The sequence below is a fragment of the Rissa tridactyla genome, chromosome 5 (assembly GCF_028500815.1).
Source record: "Rissa tridactyla isolate bRisTri1 chromosome 5, bRisTri1.patW.cur.20221130, whole genome shotgun sequence".
Lineage (NCBI taxonomy): Eukaryota > Metazoa > Chordata > Aves > Charadriiformes > Laridae > Rissa > Rissa tridactyla.
The window spans coordinates 81,834,809-81,860,792 of record NC_071470.1 but is presented as its reverse complement, the minus strand read 5'-3'; the positions used below and the strand labels follow the sequence as shown (position 1 = coordinate 81,860,792).

At 44.0% G+C, this 25,984-nt stretch overlaps 1 protein-coding gene across 2 annotated transcripts; it reads left to right on the top strand.

Annotated features, from left to right (window-relative positions):
• G3BP2 (G3BP stress granule assembly factor 2) lies at positions 1-24,345 on the top strand. Of its 2 annotated transcripts, XM_054202771.1 has the most exons (12): positions 1-139; positions 7,523-7,641; positions 9,940-10,021; positions 11,072-11,245; positions 12,143-12,233; positions 13,076-13,178; positions 13,963-14,143; positions 15,119-15,217; positions 19,708-19,810; positions 21,859-21,987; positions 22,180-22,298; positions 22,984-24,345. In XM_054202771.1, the coding sequence occupies exons 2-12, from the start codon at positions 7,547-7,549 to the stop codon at positions 23,254-23,256; spliced, it is 1,449 nt and encodes a 482-aa protein (XP_054058746.1). In that variant the 5' UTR covers positions 1-139; positions 7,523-7,546; the 3' UTR covers positions 23,257-24,345. The 2 variants fall into 2 exon arrangements, with proteins under 2 accessions (XP_054058746.1, XP_054058747.1); XM_054202772.1 differs by lacking the exon at positions 15,119-15,217.
• Positions 24,346-25,984: the final 1,639 nt, after the last annotated feature.

Here is a 25,984-nt window from a genome sequence, read left to right as displayed (position 1 = left end):
CCCGGCCGTCCCTCCCCCGCCCGGCCCCGCCGCCGCCGCCGCGCCCCGTCCTGCCCCCGCCGCGGGACACGCCGAGGGACACCGAGCAGGCCCCGGGGGGGACGTGCCCCGGCCCCGCGCACCCAGACTTTCCCCCTAGGTGAGCGATCGGGATCGGGGGTAGGCCCCGCCGCAGCCGTGGGGGGGGCGGCCGTTTAACGGTCGCGAGGCTGAGGGGAGCGGCCCCGCGGCCCGGCTTCGCCCTTCGCCGCCCGCCTCGCCTCAGGGCGGCCGGGCCCGGAGGTTGGCTGCCGGCCCGTCTTCTTGCCCGGTGCGGCGCGGGGGCGGCGGGGCGAGGCGGGCGGAGGAGGGGGGGGGCTTTTGTTCGCCGTCACCTTGGCGGCGAGCCGGCCGCCGGCCATCGCCCGCTCTCCCGCCTCGCCCCGGGCGGCGCGGGGGAGGGGAGCCTGGGGACGCCCCGGGCCCTGCGGCGCTCGGCCTGCCTCCCGCCGTGCCTCCCGGGGGCCTCCCGAGGTGTCTGGCCTCGGCCTGTGCGGGATGGCGCCGCCGCCGCGCTCGCACTGCGGGAGCAGCCGTGGCTCCTCGTCCGCCGCCCGGCCGGCCCTCCTCTGCCCTCCCGGGCCGGGACTGCGGCGGTAGCGCCGGCTGCAGCATCTCTCCCGGCTCTGCGGACCTCGCTTCTCCGCCGTCGCGACCCGAGCTTCGCCGTTTTCGCACGTAATATGGCTGAAGTTGCTGCCAGCACCTTTTATTCTGCAGATCTGGATGCCTCGAGTAGATCCTTGAGCTCGTCACATTTGTCATGTGAGCTGGGCTCGGTGTGTTCTCGGCTTTTGCTCCCCGTCACCTCGCAGGGCTAAAGTAGAGGTCATTGCCGCTCCAGTGTGGGTGCACAGGAGCATCCCCACAGCAAGGCTTTTAAATCCCTTGGTTAGTTGGGTGACCCTGGATCTTGAGCTGTGTGCCAAGCACCGCTACATGAAAGGACTAACGTGGTAGAGAATATGAGATTATTGTTTGATTTAACAATAATAAGCCGAAGGACTTAGTCAGTCGTGTAGGTTTTGTTACTGTGGCCTTCCATGTGGGTTTGGCAATTCCCAAACCCTCTACATCTTTTAGGCATTTCAAGTTCAGGGTGCAAGCTCTGCTTGGGTTCTGCTCTGCTACAGAAACAAGTGTAAAGGTACCCACGGTGCTTTTGATCTATTGGGGAATAGGGTAAGTTATTTTTTTCCTTGCTCAGTTCTTGTACAGGTAGACCACTTATATACACAAACTGTATGTTGATCTGTCATGGGATGCAGGAGTATGAGGGGCACGATATCCTCTCTTAGTAAGCATTTATTTTTTGCATGGAGCACACTCTGCTTTCTCAAGTATCTCAGGGTTTTTTTCATTTCTCTTATGGACACTTCTACTGGGGAGTAGTAGCAGAATAAAGATAGTGACCAATTTACAAGAAATGGTGCTGTCCTGCTCCATGAAGGCCCTTTATGTGAGGTCATATGGAGCAAGCACTGCTGTGTATACCCACCTTCCTGCAAGCAGTATAGCGGTATTGTCGTGACTCTGACTGAGTATAGGGTTTGTCAGCTTGCATCTGAGCAGAGAAGGTGGTGTTACTGACAAACCGGTATTGCTTTAGCTTCTGGAGTTAATTTATCATTAACGAGGCGTTCTGCGTTCATTGTGATTGTAAGTATGCCCATAGGGCCATACCTGCCCTAGGAAAGCCTTTTAATTCCGTCTTGTTGGGGACTCTGGTAGGTTGGGTGAAAGAGACAAATCTTTGTTTGCCATTTGAAATGTTCTTGTAATGTTCTGATCGGCAGATGTGGGCTTGCTGCGTGGAATTATGATCTGTATCATATGATTTTTCTATTAGCAGAATAAAACGTTTTTTTGTGATAGCTAATTTAAAGTGTAGAGAAGATAGAATGAGCTGACCATCCAGTCTACTTATCCGCTGCGGTCCTCACAAATAAAGTGTTTTCCGTTATGGAATGTAGGTTTCAAATCGTACATCTACTCTCACACTTAAATAGCATTTTACAGTGCTGAAAATTTGCTGAGGAAACACAGTATCTTAATGCACGGTGTTGAATTTGAGTCTTCCTTCTTACTGTAGCAGTTGTGACACTGGATGTCATTTCTTTTGAGAGTATTTGACAAATGAAGAACTGCGTTGCAACTCAAGGAACATGTGAAAAGATTAATATGCCATACTAATAGGTATATCTGATGAGATACTTGGCATTGGGTGGTGACAGGGAGAGAGAGGTGCGGTGGCTTCCCTGGAAGGGGTGGTGCCATGGGCTGCAGTTGCTATTGTTATTGCTATTTGGGTGAGCTCTTCTGGGTGGTGCAGCTTAACTGCCCAGAAGATGGTCTCCTATGGTAGTCATGCACCTAAAATACAGGGTGCTATTAAGCTCCTCTCAAAAAAAAAAAAAAAAAAAAAGGAAAAAAATAACAACAAAAAATCCAACCCAGCCCTGCAGGACAGCTTGATTTGAAAGAACTGCATGCTGTGCCTTGGGGCTCGGCCAGTTCAGACAGTAGCGGATTAGATAAAGGAGATCATAAAGTAAAGGGATTCTGGTAGATTATACAGGTTTGCTGGCTCTTAGTGCAGATGGAGGATGATCTGAGTGCTCGCCTCGCAGAGCATGACGGAGCGAAGGTGGTTTCAGTACTGAACTGGGTTGTTTGGGACTTTCGATTGCTCTTTCAGTACGTTTTCATTTTAGTCGATGCTTATTTTACTTTACGATGGAGTACCCGCCAACCTGTGCAGGGCTGTATTACAGATGCCCTGCCTTGCGCCAGCTGGACTGCCAGTTGCCGTTCGTTTTTTTAGCTTTATTCAAGGTGTGGCTGCTCACACAATGTGTTGCAGTAGTGGGATCTCAGTCACGCTTGTGGATCACGGTAGCAGGCACACACTTTAAGGCATCATTTGTTTGTCTACAGTAGGAAGCGCAGTTTAAAAGGGGTAATCTGGATTTAGGAGAAACTCCAAGATGGTGAAAGCTGCTCACCCCTTCCCTTCTGTTTTCCCTTGGCTCCCGTGGTGTGAGAAGCAGCACGGTGTCCCTCGTGGCTTTGCTTTGTGTGCTCACTGTGTGGGGAACATCTTTCTGATTCGCGAGAGCGTTTTGACGAATTTTATTTTTGGTTTAAGCGGCGTATTCAAATCTGATCAGCAACTTGCACAGGAGTTGCAGACTTGAGGATTTAAGAACAAGCCAGGCTGTTGCAGATCTACGTAAAAATATAGTTCGTGTACCTTTAGTCATGAATGAATTGTTCTGTAGACAAATTGTTCAGAGGAGGAAATTTACTTGCCAATAAAACAAAATATTTTACTTGCATATAGTTTTTTAGTAAAACAAACGGTGAGGCCTGCATCTCCCTCCCAAAGCTTAAAAGTTTGTCTTGATGGAGATTACCTTCAAATTCAGGTGATACTTTCTTGATGTCCCTTCAGAACTCGGTTCAGCTTTTTATCTTTTAATTTTTTTTTTAAGTGGAACTGGTGAAGCATCCAGGCAGCGTCGCTGTTGTTGGTCTGTCTTGAAACAGGACGGAGGGGTCTTGGAACTACCACTTTGGGCGCAACCAAAGGCTTTGTGCCTTATTCTCTGGGTGCCTAGGTTTGAGCACGTACACCAGCATTCTATAGCTCTGTCGTCGCCTCAGGTGACTTAATGCCTTGCCACAGATTACTAGTCACACTTCTTTTTTCTACAGGATTAGGGAAATAATAATGAGAAAACTTACATATATTTTAGGAAAAAAAGTCTTCTCTAATGTGAGAGGTGCTTATCGAGCAAGATGCGTGCTGGTGAACGTTTTGACTACTCAATGCATAGTGGCCTTCAGTACTTCAGAAACAAATTGCCCTCCTCTGCAAATTGATTGCTGATAGCTTGGTGGCTTGGTTTGTTTTTTTTTCTTTCAGTTGAAGAAGTGACAGGGGCAGTTTAATAAGTAAAGTTTTATGTCTAAAGATGATTACAGGCTGAATGAATCTGTATGCTATTAATTCAGTGTGGACTTGAGAGATTATGTAGCAGTTGTTCCCAAGTACTTCAGCACAATTGTCCTAATGTGCGCTGTATCTCATCCTTTTAGCCTTTAGCAGTTTCATCTTATTCCAAAGGCTAACTTCTTGCTTTGTTTGTCGCGGTTGGCATTTGTTATCCTGGGCCATTGAAAGATGTTTTTGCAGAGCTAAGCAAGGTCTGTAATAATCTTGTTCCTGAATCTAACAGAATGTTGCTGGGAAAGTTAAATGAATGTTACTGTATTTCAGCACTTCCCTGCAATTGTACTTGGTGTTGCTCTTGAGAGGAAAATGTCCTTTCTGCGTTTGTTCATTTGCTTATCTTTTCATGAAAATAACAATTCCTTTCTGTGCTAACTCTCCTATTGTTTTTGTTTTCTTGAAAGAAGTGGACGTGGAAATAACTCAAGACAGGAACTTGGTTGTTCGAGGTAACGGTGACACGCTTATCCAGTCCTGCCTGTAGGGTTAAGTTGCTGTTAAGTTGTTACGAACTTGAGTCATGCTAATTGAAGTTGCAAGAAGTATTGCACTGGCGCCTGCACGTGTTCCTTCAGTTCTGCAGTCTGGTCGCTCGGGTGGGTGCCTCTGGGTCCCTTACCTCTGAGCCTTGTCTGGGGAAGAAAGGCATTCCATGTTTCGTTGGGTCCTCCAGCTTGGCAAGTCTATTAGGAAATATATCTCGTGGCTGCCGATTCTCTTTCATTCAAGAATGCACTGCAAATCCAGTGTGCCTTCCTGGCAGCACAGGAATCAGAGGTGCTGAACAGGGTGCAAATGAAATCTCGTCAATGAATCGTTACGTCAGCTTGATGTAGGCAGGATTACCTGCGGACAGGCAACAGTTGCATGGGTGCGCACGTTACGCTGTCAGTGTAGCTTTTCTCAGTGAGCGTGATGGAGGGGGCTTCTTTAACAGTAGAGTTGCACCGTAAAGAAACTAGCAGATAAATTTATTTGATTTCCGGTGTTTACTATCTCAGCCTCAGTATTTTGTTTCTGGCTACTACGTACTCGAGTGCCTCCAGCAATAAGTTCTCATTAAGACACTTTTTCAGTGACTGCTCAGGCTGATCTAAGACTATGTCTCATTTTATTCAAGTGAGAAGAGTGCTCAGATTCTCCTTTCTTAGCTGTTATTTCTTGACTCTTGAGTATGTACCGATGAAAACTGGAAAAACAGCTTTTATAGAGCATGTGTATCTATTAGTGCTTCCATTAGTGCTTGGTAAAACGTGGAGATGCCGTTCTAAGCTTGGACTATTTAAATTGTTGATGCCCGTGCCTTGGGTTTTGGCTTGTATTTCACTGGTGCCTTTACCTCCGAACCCCTTGGGCCTCCTAAGACTCGGGTCCTTGACTTTAAGGAGGTGCTATACTAATTGGGACACTTGGAGATTTTAATCTTTTTAAAACCTGGTTTCATGGCACCCATGTTGAGAGCAAGGAGTACCTGCATTTTTATTTTACTGCCTTTTAATGACTTGGAAACCTGAACAGTTCATTAAGCTTCTGCTACCCCTATTGAGATCTCTGAAGAGATAACGAAAGGAAATAATACTGAGACGGGTGAAGAATTGTGCTGAGACATCCTGTAAAATACTGTGATTCTGTGGTGTAAATCGATAGTGCTGTCACTTGAAATATGGCCAGAGGTGGATGATACTCATCTCTCTGAGCATTTAAACCAACTTCTGTTTCAAGTCGTTAGGGAAGAATTGGCTGCGTGTGATGATTACGTGCTTGCCTTTGTCAGATTTTTCTGAAAGGTTTCATCGGCCTTTCCCGAAATAGCGCAGTTTCCAATGAAGAAAAGATCTAGTGTGATACAGATCTCATGTAGTGTAATGACTTGTCACAGATTATGATGTTTTGTACCCAGAGGCATTTTCAGTGTTCCTTGTGGTATGCCAGCAATTTGTTAACATACGTACTTTGCTTATTGCCATATTCATAAGAGTTTGTGCTGGCTATGATGTGCTTTGTAATAGTTTCTTTAAAAAAAATATATGTGGTGGAGGTCCATCCTTGTGTATCTCACAAGTGCTGCGGTGAAGATCGTATCACCAGTTTTGTGTTCATCATCTGCCTGTGGGACAGGGGAGAAGAAAAAGAAGAGTCTCACCTGTAGAAACTGAGGTCCTTGTTCCTTTAAGGTTGGTTTCTAAGTAAAATTCCCACGTTTGTCCCATTGCGGTAGTATGAGTCATGTTAGGAAGATCCCCAGATTGCTCAGATTTTGTTTCTTGGAAGGTTCCCACTTTGAACATGCACAGGGCTCAAGCCTCTGATGTACCTTAGTGTTCTTGACATTTGGGTTTGGGTCTGATTATCAAAATGGCTTCCCATGAGACACAACTAATACTGTGTTTGAGCCTTGGAAGGTTACAATAAAAATTTTGGGTAATCCTAAAATAAGTTTTCTGATTTCTTATGTCCAAGTTCAAAACCCGTATTTTGGGCTCTGCCTGCAGCCTTCCCTACACTTTTGGTTTTTGAGAGAGAAAGTAGATTAAGCTTTCTTTAGAGAACTGGAGGGAATCTCCTGGCTGCAAGCACTGGTATTGATGAAGTGAGTTCGACTTCCATCAGCTACCTGATGGGAGGGTGTGGGTCCACACTTCTCCGTGGTGCACCATGACAAAATGACAGCCGACAGCCACAAATTGCAAATGGAAGTTCTGTTTACATGTTACCAAATCACGTTATTCGGAACTTGTTTTAATGAGCAATGTGCTAGAAACTGGTCGTGCTTTGCGCGTGGGGTTGAACCAGGTGACCCCCAGAAGTCCTTCCCAACCTAAATTATTCTATGACAAATGTAAAATGCAATTAGCTTGGACGAGTAGTACCTGAGGCTTTGCTCATCTCCGAGGCATAAAGGTTTCCCATCCCAGTCTTCAGGGAATGTGAATCCAGCCTACATAATAGCTTCAGAATATCGGTGCTACCATCTTCGTGTTGCAGATGTGACAGTAGCCTTTAGAAGCAGATGTGCTTTGGGATAAAGGAATGGTACTGGTGGGCTTAAGAAAGTGTATTCCTGTTTGGTTTGCACTGCTGTTGAACATGGGGTTTTAATTGTTCATCAGCTGATTGCCAAAGGGTTAAATAAATGGTGCTAGGTGTTTTTAAGAGGGTGTTTGTTTGTTTGTTTGGGTTTTTTTAATTTTATTTTATTTTAAAAGCACCTGTTCTGCAAAGAACTTTGTCGTCAGTGTTCCCTCTTTGTCAAAGTAACACACAAATTGGCTGAAATCTTGTTATTTACTCAAAGGAAATGGTGTCCTGAATTCGTGGAGTAGTTCTGTGTGAATGAAGTTCCTGTTCGCATAATCGTTTCAATTCTAATATCCTTATGCTCATCCTTTTATGTGAAAGTTGTGTTATAGGGCTGATACAGTTGCAACAGGGCTGTCTTCACACTAACGTGAATATTTTTAATTACAGCATCTGACACTGAGTACCAAAGAAATGGTGATGGAGAAGCCAAGTCCCCTGCTCGTAGGGCGGGAGTTCGTGCGACAGTACTACACTCTGCTAAATAAAGCTCCTGACTTCTTGCACAGGTAACGCTTTCGTGCACAAAGTGACTTATGTTGTTGAACAAAAGTTTGTATTGTTCATTATAAATCAGATGAATGTTAATTTCTGAGTGTGGGAGGAAATGGACCTGGCTAACTTTTGGGCTCCTGGAAAACTATTTCATATTACTGAAAACTCCTTAGGCTCTAGAACCAAATCTGATCATCTGGATGTATGACAAGTCATCAAGGTATTTGCTGTGTGAAACAGTGAGCTGTGTCTCAGCTGATAAAAAGGTAATGAGGGCATATTTCAGAAATACTTTTCTAAAAAGACAGAAAAGGGAAGGAAAGAAAATGGCAGAGGAAGAACTAGTATTTAGTGCCTAAGACAAGCGAGCTAATTAATTCAGGATGCCGTGTTTTATATTGCCCCTGAGTTGTTGTCCAGGTTATGGTTGGAGATTTAAATATAAGTGTCACAGTGTGGACAAGGTAGGTGGAAAATACAGTACGTTCTTTTTCACCTGTGTCCACTATTTAAATGGTACTCTGAATGTGTTTCTTCCCTCTTTTTTTTTCCCTTTTTTTTTTTTTCCTTTTTCTGGTTTTGATTGACTACATACGGCTTGTCACTTAAGATTTTGCATTTCCACATTTGGACTTAGAGCAGCATGGATTTGGAATAAATAAAGGTGAAAGTAGCTTTGCCAGTATATGAAAAGGAAAAAAGCAATCAGTGCTTGGGCTGCTCTTGTCTCGGAACTTGACATAAGGTTGATGGTGAAAAATGGGACCGTTTGATTGAGCACAAGTTAGAGCTTTCAGGTGGCTTAGTTGAGAATTCAGTCTTTTGAATAATGCCGCTTTTCATCTATAGTTTTGAGGTAGGGAAAACGAATGGTATCATTTTTACTTAAATCACTGGTGCGCTGTGGAACCACGTTGTTTTCTGCATCTAAATCTATTTTTAAGGTGTCTAAGCAGTGTATTCCAGGCCTTCCTAACCTATGTTTAGTAATCTAACAAAAGTTGAAAGCAGCATTTTTAGCAATCGCAGATTTTTCTCTCGCTCCCAAAACTTAAACAAATGAGTCAGATGAGATCAACTGGACAAGTATGTCCATGTGACGTGACAGCTCTCTCTGACCCAAGAACCGCGTTCCTTGTGTACACTCATGCCTGGGTGTTTTCCACGGGTGGCCTGGGAAAGGACCTCTTGCCTTGGAGTCAGCTTCGGAAGCACCTCTTGGGCATGTCCGGCAGCAGTCAGCATCTTGTCAACATCCATAACTATCCATTGCCTGTAAAGGTCAGGCAGCTCTAATTCTTTTCAGAGACTTTAAAGGGTGTGACTATAGCAGTTTTTCAAGGCACCGTTTATATTGTGAGCAAGTGGTGAAATGGAAATCCTGATATCAGAACAGCAGGGTCATTTTTGAATGATAGAAAAGCCCGAGTTAGTAAGACAAGTTTCCCGTGAAGTGTGCTGTCACTTTGCTCTGAAATCCAGAAATTGTTTGCATAAATAAAGAGACAGAGAAGAGTTTATAAGGGATGATCAGGCCATGCTTCGTACCAAAGACAGAGGGAGAATTGGATCGGTTCTACAGTGAGATTGCCTTTTCCTTTTGTAACATTTATTTTCAATGGCAGCTAAATTGTATATTGGGGTAAATCACCCATGCCTCAAACTTGGTGTTGAAAATAGTCTTCAATTTTGCTCATAAGATCGTTTACCTGTAATGATAGTGACTGTAACCTTGGCAGGATTTGGAGGGGGTGTGTGTGTTTTGATTTAAGAAGCAAAATACCGTTGGTATGTTTTTCCTCCTTAACTACTTCAGTCAGAGGAGAGCCGCCAGCTGTTCCAGGTTTTCCATCGTATGGCAACATTACTTCCATTGGATCAATATTAACACACGCTAGGGGAGCATTACGGAGCTGGTGGTCTACATATGGGATGTAGACTGATGCTTCCTGGTAGGGGTGATAGGAAGTTGGCAGAAGTATACACGTGAGGAAAAATGGTGTCTGTGGAGAGATTTAGCCTGTTGAAGACAACTTTGGTGCTTTAGAGGACCTCCTCTAAGAGGTCCTCTTAGATTTTACTCCCACCCCTCTAAATCTCAAGCTTTACTAGAACAACTCTGAAATCCAGCTTTCCAAATTATGCTGTATGCCTGGTACATTGCGTGAGAATGGGGAATTGTCCATAGATCTTGAATTTCTGTTTGTGCTGAAATTCCTGATGCATTGAGCTCTGCTACTTCTAGTCAAAATACTTGTTGTATTTTGTTCTGTTTTTTCACGGCTCTGACCTTCACATCTCTTCATTTGCAGGTTTTATGGAAGGAATTCTTCTTACGTCCACGGAGGACTGGATGCCAGTGGGAAACCGCAAGAAGCAGTGTACGGTCAAGCTGTGCGTATCAAAATTGGTTCTGTAGTCCTCATTAATATTCAGAACTTACTGTATAAATCAGTCTTTTTCTTTAACAATTACTTTGACTTTCTTACCTGGTAAATAATGTATTGCCATGCTGCGTCCTGTTCAGAGGCAGATAGGAATTCGTTGGCTTCAGTTTTTTTATTTGATTGTTGCTGCTTTTACTGGGAGTTGTGTTTGGTACATCGGCTTTGCATCTGGACTGCAAAAAATGTATTTAGGATGGGAAACAAAATCCAGAGGACCTGATAGATTTGCCCTATTGATGTATCTTATTTCAGTTAGAAGTGGTTCCTTGTGAAGGGGACTTTGATCTTTGCAAGTTACGTGGAATTCTGTATCTTAACAAATTCTTCTGTGAGTGGAGTTTCCTGAAGTCAAGATAACTTTTGAAGAAGTGAAGTGAGTCCAGGAAACACAAGTTTTCGCTTCGGTGGTAGCTCTTTATCGGAATTGTGTCTGTCACCTTCAGAGGCATCTGTTCATGTGGTAGCCGCATCTTTGAGCAATGTGGCGTTTAGCCCAGGGCAGGTTTGGTTTCTTCCCCTTTCACCAGCAGATCCTGGTTTGGCAGCACAAAAATCTTGGCAGTGCAGATGTCACCCACTCCTGTGACATTTGGGTACTTTGTGGATGAGTAGGGGGTTGGGGTTTTTTGTTTGAGGGGGGAGACAGATTTGTGTTTTTTAAACACGAGGTAAATCCTGTCCCTCTCGCAGGCCCTTCAAAAAAAAGAAAGTCTTAAAATAGGTCATACGTTGTAATACAGCTGGAAAAATTGGACAGCAAGTTGTACGCTATTTGACTACTCTGAGAAGTACTTGAATCCTGGGGGAAAACTTCAGAGTGAAAGTTAGATGAGCTCAGGTAGACCGTTCTCAGTGAAAGACACTTCTTCATTCCTGTATTTAGCTTTTGAGCTTCAGGAGTGTCCTTTTTTTTGTGTTAGTTCGGACTCGGTTATTTAAGAGGTGTGAAGCTCTGTACAAAATGCGATGTAGCTAAAATGTAACTCTCTATTTCTAGGAGATACACAAGAAAGTGATGTCATTACAGTTCAGTGAATGCCACACCAAGATCCGTCACGTGGATGCTCATGCTACGCTGAGTGACGGGGTGGTTGTGCAAGTAATGGGAGAGCTGTCAAACAATGGGCAGCCGATGAGGAAGTTCATGCAGACTTTTGTGCTTGCTCCAGAAGTAAGTATATGTAAGATTGTGTTTAGCTTCAAATAATGATGATGGAAACCTGACCTGTAGCTACAAGTTGTCGTACTGGGGCAAAAGGTACGATCGGGCTTTTAGAGCTGGGCCTGGGGGCTATCATTAATTATGTCGCAGTATGTGAGTGCAGAGAAACGAGTGTGTTGGACCCATCCAGAGCTGTTTTATGTTCTTAGACTTGAAGTATTGCAGCAGTAATCCAAAGCAAATTGGAGCTTGCATTTGGGAGCTGCCATTAGCACAAATAAATAAATAAATACAGTGTTGAGCTCTGCAGATCGAGTCTCTAGTGTAGTTCTGCGCTTTCTTCAAGTCTGCTGGCAAGTGTGAGTATGGTGTGATGCTGTGCAAGTTACTGCTCAAGTTTAGCTCTTAGGGAGAGCAGAGTTGTGTAAGGGTAAAGGGCGTCTTGTGTCCTTTGTACTTCTTTCCCCCACTTCATCACAAACTATTGTGAGGTTGATTAACGTTTTAGAGTCTTGTTGAATTTCTTTGTTGTTTCTGTATGCCGTGCTATAAGCATACGGTCACCTTGTGAAAGTTCATTCTATTTTTTAATGTAAAGTTTTTGTAATAGGGAAAATTCAAAGTCCTTGATGAAACTGAGGGACTTTATGTTTAGTTAGCACCTTTGATCACCATGACTTAGCAAAATTGGGGGGTTTTCTGCTCAAAACTTCCTTCTTCAGTTGAGCAGAAGGTACCGTTCAGTTGTTTGCTTAGGGAAGAGGTACCCCTTGGAAAATGGCTCTAATTAAATAGTCCTATTGCAAAATGTTGGTGTGTACCCCGAAGCTTATATCTCTGATCCGTCCTTGTTGTTGACTGCTAATATATCGTATATGCAAAAAAATGCATGTTGCTTTTTTACAGGGTTCTGTTCCAAACAAGTTCTACGTCCATAACGATATCTTCAGATATGAAGATGAAGTATTTGGGGATTCGGAAGGAGAACTTGATGAAGGTGAGAAGAACTGTCTTGTTCCTCTAGCATGTATGCAGAGCTTTCAGAAGTGTCTAGAGGGGATGGAAGGACGCGAAGTATATTGCATTCTTAGGAAGCATAGTAATTTGGGAGAGGCTGAGGCAGGGAGCATAGGTTATGTCGCTGGAGCTATCTGCTGGTCCAAAACATTCTGTAAAATTAAGATCGTATAGTGGTACCTTACTCCTTGAAGGGCTGAGCTAGAGCTGGCTCAGGGTGGGTGAGGCTTGGCAGAGGATGGAAATAATGAGCAGTAGTACTTTCGCTGCCACTGTTTTCAGTAGGTAGACCCGATTTCTCTGATCAGTCAAATTTATAGGTAAAGTGATTTGGAGAAAAAAATGTAATTGGCTTCTCAAATATGACATATAGTTCATTTTGACATCATCATCATCACATTCACTAATTCATTTCTATTCAGGGGCTGAACTTGGCCTGGGTGGGTTTTTTTCCTCTATTCACGGAGGCAAAGCAAATCAGAGTACAGCCAGAACAAACATGTACATGTGTTCACTGGATGATGTCTGGAATTTTTTCATCTCAGTTCTGTGGAACAAAGCATCTCAGGCAATCTTCCTTGCGTTTGCAGTTAATCTTCTTAGTTTTAGACACCGAGATTTATGAGCTAATAATGCAGTCTTTTACTGCCACCATATGAAAAGCATCTGCTGCTTTAAAAGTCCCTTGAACCCTCTTCCCAGAACTTTCTAGCAGGAATATGTCTCTAGTTTCTCCCTTTTGTGAAAATAGTAAGAATTATTTTACATGTGGCGTGTGTACACTTGCAGAGATGTTTAAGGAAGTTTTTCTTTTTGTGTCAGAGTCTGAGGAAGAGGTGGAAGAGGAGCAGGAGGAAAGACAACCGTCACCTGAACCTGTGCAAGAGAACGCGAGCAGTACTTACTATGAAAACCATCCTGTAACGTAAGAAGTCCATTTTATTATATGAAGTTGCTTTTTTAATAAAAAAGGCAGAATTCCTTTGGCTTTGGATTCTGGACATGATTTAGCAGGTAGTTTAGGAAAATACACTTAACTTAATGTGAATCTGTGTTATGTTAATGTCGTATTATTTTGAAACATTGCTTCTTGAAGGGAGAGAGAAAGTGGGGGATGTTCTTACGTTTGTTATTGTCGCTTCTGGTTTCAAACGTGAGGTGAAAAGGTAGCAACCATGTTTATGCACACACTTCATGGAGTGAAGAACCTCAGATCCCTTATATTTTGAACACACAGAGTAGAGAAGTAGTTGCATGTGATTTTCAGTAAACGAGAGTCACGACTCCTTTGGTAAGGAACTTGTATGGCATTTTTGTAAGCAAGCTGCGGGTTTCGTGCCAAAGTCGTCTTCGTTTGTATGTATAGCTTAATCTTTCATCGGTCTCTTACTGTGCTTCTGTTCTGTTAGGAGCAGCAGGTCTTGAGTTTAGCACCTATTCCTTAAAGGGTTTATATGCGTGTGATTTTCAGATTCTCTGCAGAGAATTGTAAAACTTGTCTTTGCTTCAGCAGGAGTAAAATCTGGCTTTGTATGCAACTTAGGAGTACAGCTTAACTTCTCACTGTATTTTATATATAGGTACCGTATGGTAGCAACTGGAAACAGAAGGATCTTTTTAATACCAGCCGTTACCGTAGCGTAGCTTATAAAACGTCATAAAATAGAAAGCAATTGATAAGCTGCATAGAATGTGTTTGATTATTGTAGCAATGGGATAGAGGAGGCACTAGAAGAATCACCTCACGAACCTGAGCCGGAACTGGAATCTGAAACAAAAACCGAGGAGCTGAAAGCCGAAGTAGAAGAAAAGACCCTTGAGGAGCTGGAAGAGAAGTCTCCATCCCCACCTCCTGTAGAACCTGTTTCACTACCACAGGAACCACCAAAGGTTAGTTAAAAGTCCTATCTGTGCTTCTAGGTGCAGACGGTAAACCTGAAGATTCAGTTTTGAACTTAGCCTTTTTGAGTGGCCAGACTGGTACCTCTTTTCAGTGTTACGGTGTAGGAACAGCTAGACTTGAATCTTGAACTTGTAAAACTGCAAAGTTTCACTAAAAAAAGAAAGAATGTTGTTTTTAAGTGCTGCTCAAGTCACCTATCATAAATTTAATGCTCTGCTTGTAAAGTGTGTGTGTGTGGTTTTATGCATGTGTAAACCTTTTTAAATGTGGAGTTTAAGTATTTTAAGAAAACACGTCAAACTACCACCAACAAAAATCTCATACAATGGGAACCACTGCTCTTCCTTGAAAAAAACCATAATGCATTGACACCTGCGAAATTGCTGGCAGCATAGGTCCAAAATCAATGTGGGGGCATTGACCGTCTCCCTTAGAGGCAGGATGCCTAATAAAAAACCACCGTGCACACCGTGCGTCATCTGGTATGGTTGCACTTAGGAAGTTTCAAGGAGATGGGAGGAACCGGTGAAAGCTGGAGAGAGGTCGTTTTCTAGCTCCGGTGTGTCTCCCGTATTATTTTTTTTTCAGTCCTTTTTCTCTTTTCCGTTTTTACTTCTAACTTCTGGCATCCACTTTCTTTCTTTGTGCAGAAGACGCTCCACACTACAGTGTTTTCAGTCCTAGGTTTGGTTACATCATGGAAAGCAGTGATCTGGGGATGTTGAGGGCGCTGGGCTCGCTCAGGTGGCGATAGTGGGCACAGTACACACTTGCTCTACGCCGCTGGAGTCCACAGACGGCTAGGACTGCAAATCCTTCTGTATCTTCGTTGTAATGCTTGCACAGCAATTATTTAATAGTCAGAAAAGAACCAAAAGTGTATTTTCAGCAGACGAGTTTCCCTGTAGGAATGTCAGTGGTTTGCCATGATTAGTAGCCTAGGTTTGTTGCATTTCCTGCAGGCTTTCTCTTGGGCTTCAGTGACCAGTAAAAACCTGCCTCCTAGTGGTACTGTTTCTTCCTCTGGAATTCCACCCCATGTTAAAGCACCAGTCTCACAGGTAACCCATCTGTGAACGCCTTGGATTGTCTCATTACTTCTGCAAACTGCTTCAGTTTTTTAAATTAACAGATCAATTTGTTTGACTTCGATTGCACAAATTAATTATGTCTTAAATGTTAATGCGCTCACCTTCTTGTCGCAAGCAAAGGCACGTACACGTAGCAGGTGTAACTTTGGGTGATGGTGACGTTAAAATGTGTTCATGTGGAAACAGCAAATCACTACTGAAATTTTTTTGACTTATCTTAATGGGATATGGTTTGGTTTACAAGGGGAAAAAAAAAAACAACAAACAAACAAAAAAGCAACTCCCCACAAAATGGTAGTTTTCTAAAGTGTGTTTGGAAAGGGGTATTTCATTAGCAGAAGTGCCCCAGCAGTAAAAAGTGATAGCACCGCTTCTGAGAACGTGCAAGATTGCCTTGAAAGGCTAATATCTACAGAAATATGCTGGATTTCATTTTTCATTTATAATTAACTTGTCACAGAACCCTGTACCAACTTATGACTGTGTGAGGAATGGAAGGATTCACATTTCCTTGCCGGGACAATGCTGTCTTCCCATTCCTAGGTTGACTGGGTGAGGAGGGGAAGGAGGAAAGGAAGTTTGACCGGGTGATAGCTCACATCCTGCACATGCCAAACTGGTGTGAGACAGTCTGAGACGCAATTCCGCAGCCTCGGTCTATACAAAACCCCTCAAAATGGAAAATGTGTGCTCTAACCTCTTCTACTGACACTGTGTAGTGCTATATGTCATCATAGCTCATGTCCAACCTTCTTAAAAGACCGCAGTTCTCAGTAGAGCTGCTGGGTTATTGCAGCTGTTGTTTTCGCACTGATTTCTTCTCCATTTTTTACTGACAGAGGGGAACCTGTCTAGGATTGCCCTTCAGCCAAATGCATGTTAAAAAAGAAAACAGAAAAAAAAATTAACAAAAAACCAGCACCTTGTATGGTGTTGCTTCTGGTCTGACAGGGCTGTCCTGGAAATCAGCTAATGGCTATGTAATGAGTTGGGAAGGCTGTCTGTCTTCATCAGCTTCAACAGGACTTTGAGCACTTAGGTGGTATTTCAGCAGGAAAAATGGTGTTTCTTCTAGTACGGAATAGATTTTTCTTATGCAGAACCAACCTTGGTTTTGATTTATTTGCAGTAGAGCGGGTGGATTTTTGTAATATGACTGCAAAAATAATTCAAAATTATCTGTACAAGAGAGCAGAATATAGCTTATAGATGTCCCCTTAAACTCTTTTGTGTTGCCTCTGCAGCTTGTCAAACTTTCTGCCTTTTAGATTACTTTTGCTGTGACTTCATGTTTAAGTAATTCTGCGTGGAAGTTTGTGAACAATGCCGGAGTGGCAAGAATTCAGAGCCCAGCTCTTCTGGCGACAGAATTAGTTCTTAGCTCCTTTTCTTGCACACTTTTCAGACCTGGTATACAGAAAGCTGGAACAAAAGGCACCTGAATGATTTCTACAAGGGGTTACAGATCGGTAGCAGCTTTTTCGTGTTCTCTCGGACCCATTAATGCTAGATACTGTGCACATAAAGAGGACAGTAGATTGCAGTAGTGGGTGTGCGGCTCCTTTGGGATGTCGATCTCCCCAGCATCAGTGATGTTACAAAGCAGCTGTTCACTGCCCTTCTCATCCCTTTCTCTGCATCACTCCAGTTCTCCCCCCATCTTTTCTCCAGTTAAAAATACAGCCTCTGTAGTATTATCTCAGAGCCCCTCAAAGGACTGCACATGTACTGTTTGGGATATAAGCCAGTTTTAGCTCCTGTTTATTTACAGCTACGGAGTTAAACAGGTCAGCATTTCTTCCTCCTCTTCTTCTTGTGGGCAATGGGAAATCAGCCTGCCTACACTGATAAATCGAGCCTTCTCTTTGTAGGATTTTCAGATATTCTGACCTTCGGTTTGCATTAACACGTCAGCTGTCGCAGGGGTGCCAGAGGGGCAGAGGCAGGCAGGGTGCTCCCTGGCTCTTGTCTTCTGGCTCAGAAGTGGTGAGTTCAGGGAGAGAGGGATCTCTTTATAGACACTGCATCCTCTCACCACCACAAATCTGTTCGGACTCTGGATAGACTCCTCTGTAATCTACAGCACCTTTGTGGAAGTGATTGATGAGCGCCTTCAGTAAGTTGTGTGGTCTGCCTTGACCTCAGAGACAGTGTGGTAGCTATCTGAGGTATGCATCTAACCTAGCTACTGGAGTTATGGTGAGGTGATGTGGGATTTTTTTCTTTTGTTTCATGTGAAGTGTGGTTTCTTCTTTGTTTGCGTGGCTAGTTGGTTCTTTGCATGCATGCGTTTAGATTTTGGCAGGCATCTCGCTCTAGAGAAACTGTTAAGCCTTGTACGATTTCAAAAATAGGATTGTACCAGCCTTTGGAGCCACCTCTTCTCTTGCACTCTCTGTCCCTTCCTCCTCTGTTTCAGGGGGGTATTCAGTTCCAAGGCTGGTGAGTAGAGGCTGACTTGCGGCTAGTTTTGCTGGCATTGCCAGTAGCATTGCCGTAGCAGAGAGAGGTCCCTTTCCCTCCCCATGTGAGTACCTGAAGAGAAGAGACAGTGTCACCTTTTCCTTAATTGTTCTCACAGCTCCCTTAGGCTGAAGCTTGTGGCATACTTGGCTCCTGGGCTGAGGGCTCTTTTAGTCCTTGTCTGTTGAAATCCTTTTTCTGTGCCTTTCAGTCCACTTTGTGTGCTTTCTGTGAAGTGAGAGTTGCAATTAGCTGCTGCTTGGGCTGTAAATGGCAGCCCTTAATAGGCATCTTGTGATGCTGCTGATAATTGCAGTGTTTTGGGGAGCACAATTTGCGCAAGTGCTTTCCTCTTCGGGCAGCCCAGGGAGCACTGAGGCAGTCTTCTCTGTAAAAAGGGATGGGACTGATTAGAAAGCAACTAATGAGATCAGCTGTTTGTTGTTTGGGCAGACAGAGAGTATTTGTGCGATAGATGAGAAGTTCAGTGAAATACAAAGCAAGCGGGTAAAAGTTACATGTTATTCAGGATTTAGTAGAACGACACCAGTGACAGCAAGTCTTTGCTAGGGTTGATGGAAGGACTGAGTGTTTAAGCCTGACAGCCATAAGTACCTAAAAAATGGGGGTCTGAATGTATTGAGTTTGGCTTTTGAGGGCTAGTTTATACTGCAGTAAAGATGTACAAGTAAACGTGGCAAGGGGGCTCCAGTGACCCGTGAGGAGAGAGAATGAAAAGAGATTTAACAGGAAGGCTGACTTTTCTAGCTTATTCTTGGAATTGAAAAAATGGTCCTAGAAATGTTGGAAGGACAAGCTAACGCCTAGCTGGGTAGAGCACGAGAGATAGGAGGCTTGAAACATTTATTTGGTGCGTACTATTTGTACGTTTCATGTAAAATACAGTCTTTCTATCCCTGTGAGCTACTCTGTGGGTGGAACCGTCAGTTTTCTTGAGTCCTCAAAGGAAAATAAGGGAGATGTTCAACATAAATTACTTCTCCGGGCCTATAACCGTTGTCCGTGTGTTTAATCTTCCTCAGAAGCTAGTGTTCTTCTTTACGCTCCTAAGGATAATTTTGTTTTTCTAAGATAAGAACCCAGCACAGTGGCAGCTGCTGGACTGTAGTACAGAAAATGGAATGTAAAAAATGTTGGAAATAGCTTCAGTAACCAACAGGCTGCGTAGAAATATTTTTTTATTGTTCTGTCTCTTTTTCTCAAATTATCTTAAAAAGCATTTTTTGCTTGCGAAAACTGGAATAGATGTTCTAGTTCCTGAGAATATGAAGGGTGTGCTTTGAGCATCACGGTCTTGACATCAAGAAAGCTGAAGAACTATCTTCAGCAGGTAGTCTGTACAAATTGTCATTTCAGGCGCCTTTATTGTATCAGAAATACTTACTACACTTCTGAGGGCTTTTGTTTTGTTCTCCGCTCCTTTTGTTCTAAGATAGTTTCCTTATAGTTGTTCTGCACTCGAGGAAAAGAATCCCTCAGGAGCTCAGACAGAAAATGTGATTTGTCCATCTCTTCGTGTTCGTCTCGGGGTACCTCCTTGTCCGTGAAGTTTGAGCTTGGCGTGAGGAAGCTTTATTTATCTATGTGGGGTTTTTAATCAGGTTGAGGGATTCTTGAGTAACGGTGCGTTGGAGTCTCGATGCCTGGTCAAACACGGAAAATTCACCTGAGCCATGTTTTGGGGGGACGCTCTGATTGAGGGATGTTTGCTTTGCACCTTTTAGCAGAGATAACTGAACACTGCAGTCCTGGATTGGTACAGAGGAATTTATAGAGGTGAAAAAAACGTATTCCCAAACACGTTGACGTGGATGTCTAACTTCTGGAGTTCATTTTGTGCATGCCACTTATCTATGTCTTGTCTTGTGGGGCTTTTTTGTTTTGGTGAGTTTTGGGGTTTGGGGTTTTTTTTTGGTTTTGTTTTTGTTTTTTTACTGGGCCAGTGTTTAATAATGTATGTTCTCCTCCTGTTTTAGCCAAGAGTTGAAACTAAACCTGAAGCTCAGTCTCAGCCTCCTCGTGTACGTGAACAGCGTCCCAGGGAAAGACCAGGTTTTCCACCCCGCGGGCCTCGACCAGGTAACGTGGGTCATTGGCTTGTGTGTCTGCTTGGGACTAGCTAATGAGAGGCGTCTCCTTGACGGGCCTTGTCTGTTCCTGTGTTGTATTTGGCTGACGATGAACTGTCTGTTCCTGCTGCCTTCAACAAGAAATGGGGGAATATGATTTGGAGTCCAAGCTGGTGAGGAGTTGTTGCAAAGATCAGGCGTTATTTCCAAGCATCTGTTTTGTTGAAATGTTTTTTAATAGTCAGGCCGCTCGCCTTTATGCTTGAGTACTTTTCACGTGGCTTGATGCAGTTCTGAAAAGCTGGTGTGGAAATCTGAATGTTTTTTTCCATGTCCTCTAGTTTTGCTGAACCTTGGAAGCGAGAGCTCATAAATACCTGTTGTTGCTCTTTGTTTTGGAAGAAAACCTTCCCAACGTGTCAGCCTCAGTCAGTTAATAGTTTTATACATATTTTTCCATCTTGTGTAATTGTCTAAAATACCATTCTCGGTTTGGCTGCCTCGTGTTTGTCGTAGTTTATGAGCCGCCAGCTCTCTGCCTTTTCTTACTCATACAGAGTATCCAGACCTGTAGGATGGTCCGGGTAGAAAACACGCACGTTGCTCAGCAGTCGCCAGAAGAGGTGCTGGGAGGTGAAAGCCTCCTGAGTTGCATTCGTCAGTCCAGCCTGCTCGCTTGGCAAACCTCTGCGCAGCGCTGGGCAAAAGCCAGCTAATCAGGGGCCCCGAGTTACAGGATGTTGATCAGTCCGTCGTTTTCCCTAAGTGTGAAAATGTCACGAGTTGTAAGGGGAGGGGTGGTACTTGCGATTATCCTGAAGTGGGAGTGTAAAGCTGGCGGGAGCTGGCAGAGCGCTGCCTGCAGAAGCGGTTAGATCTCGGAACGTAAGCTTCTCCACCAGCTCTGGCTGAAGTTGGTTCTAGGGACAGTTTTCAGTAAGTGCGTACCAAACTGTGGCACAGGTTAGGCTTAAAAGTGCTTCTGGCTTTGATGGGTGCAAGTATATCTTCACTCAGGGACAACACTGAAATGGAAAGGATTTAAGGCACCGAGAAAGAACCGTGACGTCTGTTACCTGTTAACATTTTTTGGGGTTTTCAACGTGACATGTGCAGCAGGGAGCAAAAGCTGCAGCTCGTGTCTAAATGAGGTTGTGAATCTGCATTTCCACTACCCGTGGATGTAATACGAGTCGCAGAGAAAACACGTAACAGAGCTGATCTGGCCGTGGGGGTAGCAGAGGCGGGGGGAAAAGAGCTGAAATCTCAGTGACCAAATGGTAGAGCTTCAGCCCTACGGTGTTACTTTCAGAGGAGGTCAGCGAGCTTTTATCTGCTTAACGAAACCTTTCAAACGAGCTAGCAAGCTTGCCGAAAATGTCTGGTAGGGGAAGCTGGGGAGAGAAGGAGGTACGTACCTACGCTGTAATACTTCAGGCACAAAAGGGGTAACAGTGTGCTGCTGTCGCACTGCAAGGCAGGTGATGATTTAGTAGGGAGATACCAGGAAAGATTTTATTTGTCGTGTGCTAAGCGTGCTTTGGTTGAGCTGGAGAGAACATGAGGAACTCTCACTTGTATTTGGGACAAAAAGGCGTAAGATGAAAGCTAGAAGAGGTGATTGGCCAACACTTTTTAATCTGACTGCCAAAGTATACTGTTGTTCTGCTAAGAAACCGATGAAAAGGTGTCTTAAATCCAAATCTTTTTAAAAGTACATTTTAATAGGTAGTGAGCTCCTCTTCAGTATAATGATTTAAGATGTAACACAAACCTTTTAAACAAACTTGCCCAATATGCCAGATGTTTTAGTTCACATAGATTTATTTAACCTAAGCAGGGAAACCAGACAAAAATACTTTGCGGTCTTATCACAAAATTGTCAGGACTATGTAAAGAGGAAGATAGTATCCTCCCCACTGCGTCACCCGCTCAAGAGCTGAAGGTACCGGATTGTTTGAGTGAATGTGCTTGGTGCTGTTCGTAGATGTGTTCATCCCACTCCACACACACCTTCTAACCTCAGTGGCTCAACTTTCCTCTTTCTGTCGACGACAGGGCGAGGGGACATGGAACAGAATGAGTCGGATAATCGTCGAATAATTCGCTACCCAGACAGCCACCAGCTCTTTGTTGGGAACTTGCCGCATGATATCGATGAGAGCGAACTGAAAGAGTTCTTCATGAGTAAGTAGCAATTTCGGCTGCAGAGACTAAGAAGAAAAACTGTGTTGAAAAGTCACATAACATTCACTTGGAACCGCACAGGGGAACTTCTACACGATGTAACACTACAAGTGTTGTCTGCAACAAGCGGAGGGGTGGTAGAACCAGCACTGTGGTTTTTGATAACGTGGCTTTTCCCTTGTGTTTCCCCAGGCTTCGGAAACGTGGTAGAACTTCGCATAAATACTAAAGGAGTGGGAGGAAAACTGCCTAATTTTGGTTTCGTGGTATTTGACGATTCTGAGCCAGTCCAGCGAATTTTAGTTGCAAAAGTAAGTATTGAATAGCCTCCAAAGGATGGATGGAATGCCTTAAAACCTAGTTTTCGTACACGTATTTTGTCAGGAGTGTTCTGTAGCTTACGAAAGCCGTGCCAGGGTTCCTCAGACCGCGTCATACCAAATGCATGTTTTTTTACCTCTGCACATAGACACCACATGGAGCTTAGCTCTTGCTTTTAGAGATCCTTTTAAGCTGAGAGTCAAGTCCGTAACCTTTTGAAGGGCATCGCCTGGATCTCTGAATTCCTGGGGCTGGGAAAAAGGAGCGAGGTTATTTGCGGATGTGACTTGAGGAATTTGAGAGGAGAAAGCAGCGGTTTTCATTTCTAGTATGTGGGAGTGAGACCTGGTAGAGCAGTTCTTCGGGAACTTTAGCCCTGAAGTGAAAAGGCTAAAGCCAGCAGTGAAGAGGCTAAAGACAACCCTGCCCTTACTTGAGAAACACATTTTAATTCCTTGCATGCCAAATGAATTTCCAAATGCTGTTCCATGTACCGTAAACCTCTAGGGCTAAGGTTGTGTGCCACAGGGTTGTGTTACCGGCCAATTTTTGTCTTCCGCGTGTAAGTGAAGGTAGGCCGAGGCATGCAGCGAGTGCAGTGTTTGCATATGCCTTGTATAAACGGACTTTGTGAAATGGTGACTAACGTGTGCCTTGAAAACTCTTCCCTATAAGCCTATTATGTTCCGGGGTGAGGTGCGCTTGAACGTAGAAGAGAAAAAAACAAGAGCCGCTCGTGAAAGAGAGACCCGAGGTGGAGGCGATGATCGTAGGGATATTCGTCGCAATGATAGAGGCCCTGGGGGTCCCCGTGGAATAGTGGGTGGTGGCATGATGCGAGACCGTGACGGAAGAGGACCCCCTCCGAGAGGTGGCATGGCACAGAAACTTGGCTCTGGACGAGGAACCGGGCAGATGGAAGGCCGTTTCACTGGACAACGTCGCTGAAATCTCCACTGCAGGCAGACAGTCTTGGCAGTGGTACATTATCCATCGTGTTTGCATTCTTGTTAATTTTTTTTTGGCTTTGGAATGTGACACAGCCCTTCTGATCATTTCTTTGATGTGAAAGCATCCTTTGGTTTCCAGTTTAAATTGAGGTGGACGTTCTTTCCCCAGTTTCACAACAGGAGTCACGCTGTTAATTTATAAATGTAGACTTGGAGAATTGAGGACTGAAAAAAAAAAAAAAAAAAAAGAAAAGAAAAGAAAAAAAGACCGGTTAACTATCTGCAACAAAAGTGAACTAAAGGACATGCCCAATAGAATTCAGGTCCTTTCAGACAAAAACCCTCTGCTGCACATTTTGTGTGAGTGTTACTGTTTCTGCCTATTACTGTTGGAAACACAAATAGTGCAATTTGTGCAATTGGAGAAGCTTGCCTTTTTTTTTTTGTTCCTTCTTAGAACACTTGGCTCCAAACAAACTCGTGTTTACGCACTCATCAAAATGCACTAATGGGTACTCGGAACTCATTTATATTGACATCTGCAGGAGGCATCGGAGGAAAAAAACCCTTCATCCTCTTTTTCAGACAGAATAGCTTGTGAAACGATGCGGGCGTCTGATCTGCTTGCTGTGACCAACATATGTACACACACAAACCTTAATAAGACTACAAGTTTATTCCAGAAGGAATCCATTTAGCTGTAAACTAAACAGAACCCAGAGTTTCAAAGTCGTAGCCCTGAGTACGCAACAAGTTTGATAGTTCACGTCAGATTTTTCTATCTGCCCCTCTTTAGTACAGGGATGGCTGCTCAACACACTCCTCCTTCCCCTTTCCCCTTCGATACGCATTGTACAGTGAAATTTGTCTTGACTGTATTTGAGTTCTCTGGTAATGTAATAAGCATGATGGTGCCTTCTATGAATACATCATTCCAGTCTCGCTGGTGATTTTGTACAGTATAGTGTATGAATTACTGTGCTGCAAAGCCGATCGGCTGCAAAGCATTTAAAGGAAATCATTGAGAAATTGTATTAAAAAAAAAATTGCAGTATCTTTCAATCAGTAAACGTTGCTAAAACGATCATCCACCTCGCTCTTCAATTAACAAGTTCGCCTGTTTTTTTTGCAGAGGGGGGGAAGGGAGGAAGAAGGCATCCAGCTAGTCTCCAGGTTGTCTCTTCTCTTTAATCAGTGTCAAAGCTAAAGGAAACGGAGTCGAAATCTCTCTTGGGCGTGAATTTCAGAAGTCAGCCCAGAACGGTGAACGCTTTTGGCCAGCTGGTAATCGGTAGAACTGAGCATCCTTTGTGAGGGTGAGCTTATCAAACGAGGATACTGCAATTTTCAGAGAACAAATCAGCAGCTCTTAAGTATTTGCATTTTCTAGTTGTGCTTTTTTAAAAACTCTTAACTCATTTTGCACATAAGTCTCAGCTGAAGTTGACCCTTACGTGGCTCCGGACTGAAGGATAGCAAGGAGACGGCCTCTTCTTCGGTTTGACAGGGGGTTTGCAGTGGAGAGGTCTGCTTCTGGGTGTCGTTGTGCAGCGCGTTCCCGCGCCTGCACCCGCAGCTCGGGCCGTTGGCCGGATGCCGGGGCCCGCGGCAGGCGCCCGGCGCCGAGGCCTCGGAGGAGAAGGGGAGGGTGTTTGTGTGCGTCTGTGTGAAAGTGTGACCACTTAACGCTGCTTCTCAGCATGGAAGACCTCAAACGCAGTAATGGCAATTTCAAGCAAGAGCAGACAGGGCGTCATAGCGATCTGTCTCAGGATCATGCAATCGTTTGCTGGTTTCGAGTCAGTTGGAAGATTTTGCACATATTTTTCCGATACGTTAGGCAAAGTGAAGTGGCGTCTGTCTGTTTTATCCCAGACTCGAGGTCTTCTGTGTTCGATGGTAAGTCTTGCACTATTTTCATAGACATTTTTTCCGGGGCACATTTCTTCCAGTTCCCATTTTCGTATTTCAGTTTTTCGTTGAAGGTCTTACATTTTCAGCTGTTACCTGGAAATCTGTAGTACTTGAACTGCTCGCCACATACCACCACTTAGGTTTGAAGCCTTGGGGACAAATTGCTGTCAGCAGTTAGCAGTTTGTTTGCCACCAGTGTGTTTTGTGTAGCCTTTTTTTTTTTTTTTTTTTTTTTTATTTCCTTTTGTAGTGCTGTGGTGTTTTGCTGCCACCTAATTCATTGGTGTGGCAGATGGCACTGGGAATAATCTCAACAAAAAAACGGAGTATTAAAAAGAGCTACTGAGCCGTTCTGCTTTCTGGCTTGCTTCTTGTTTAAGTGACATGAACAACCGTTGGAACGTCATCCCGAGAAGTTTACGTGGTGATAGCTCACCTGCTGTGCTGCGGACTCTTACGTGTTCTCGACCCTCTCGATAGTAAATGTACCTCTTAGAGCAAAGGAAGGGATTCACTGACCATTACTGTTAGTCGCTGATTTGTGGATGGTGGGAGTATTTTGTCATTACGGTTCTATTTCAACAAACTTGGCTGACCATCTTGGCTTTAGTAGGTATACCAGACAGTGGATTACCATCTTTATTGCTGTAACGTGTCAAGCATTATATGCTAGTAGATTCTAGTTTAATTGTTGCAGGTGGAAAGTATTTTTACTTTTAAGTTTCCATTCTGAATGTGTTTTGACTAAACATACCAATAAACTACTGATGTCTGCAGCATTTATCCATGTCCCTAATTCTCTTGAACGCAGG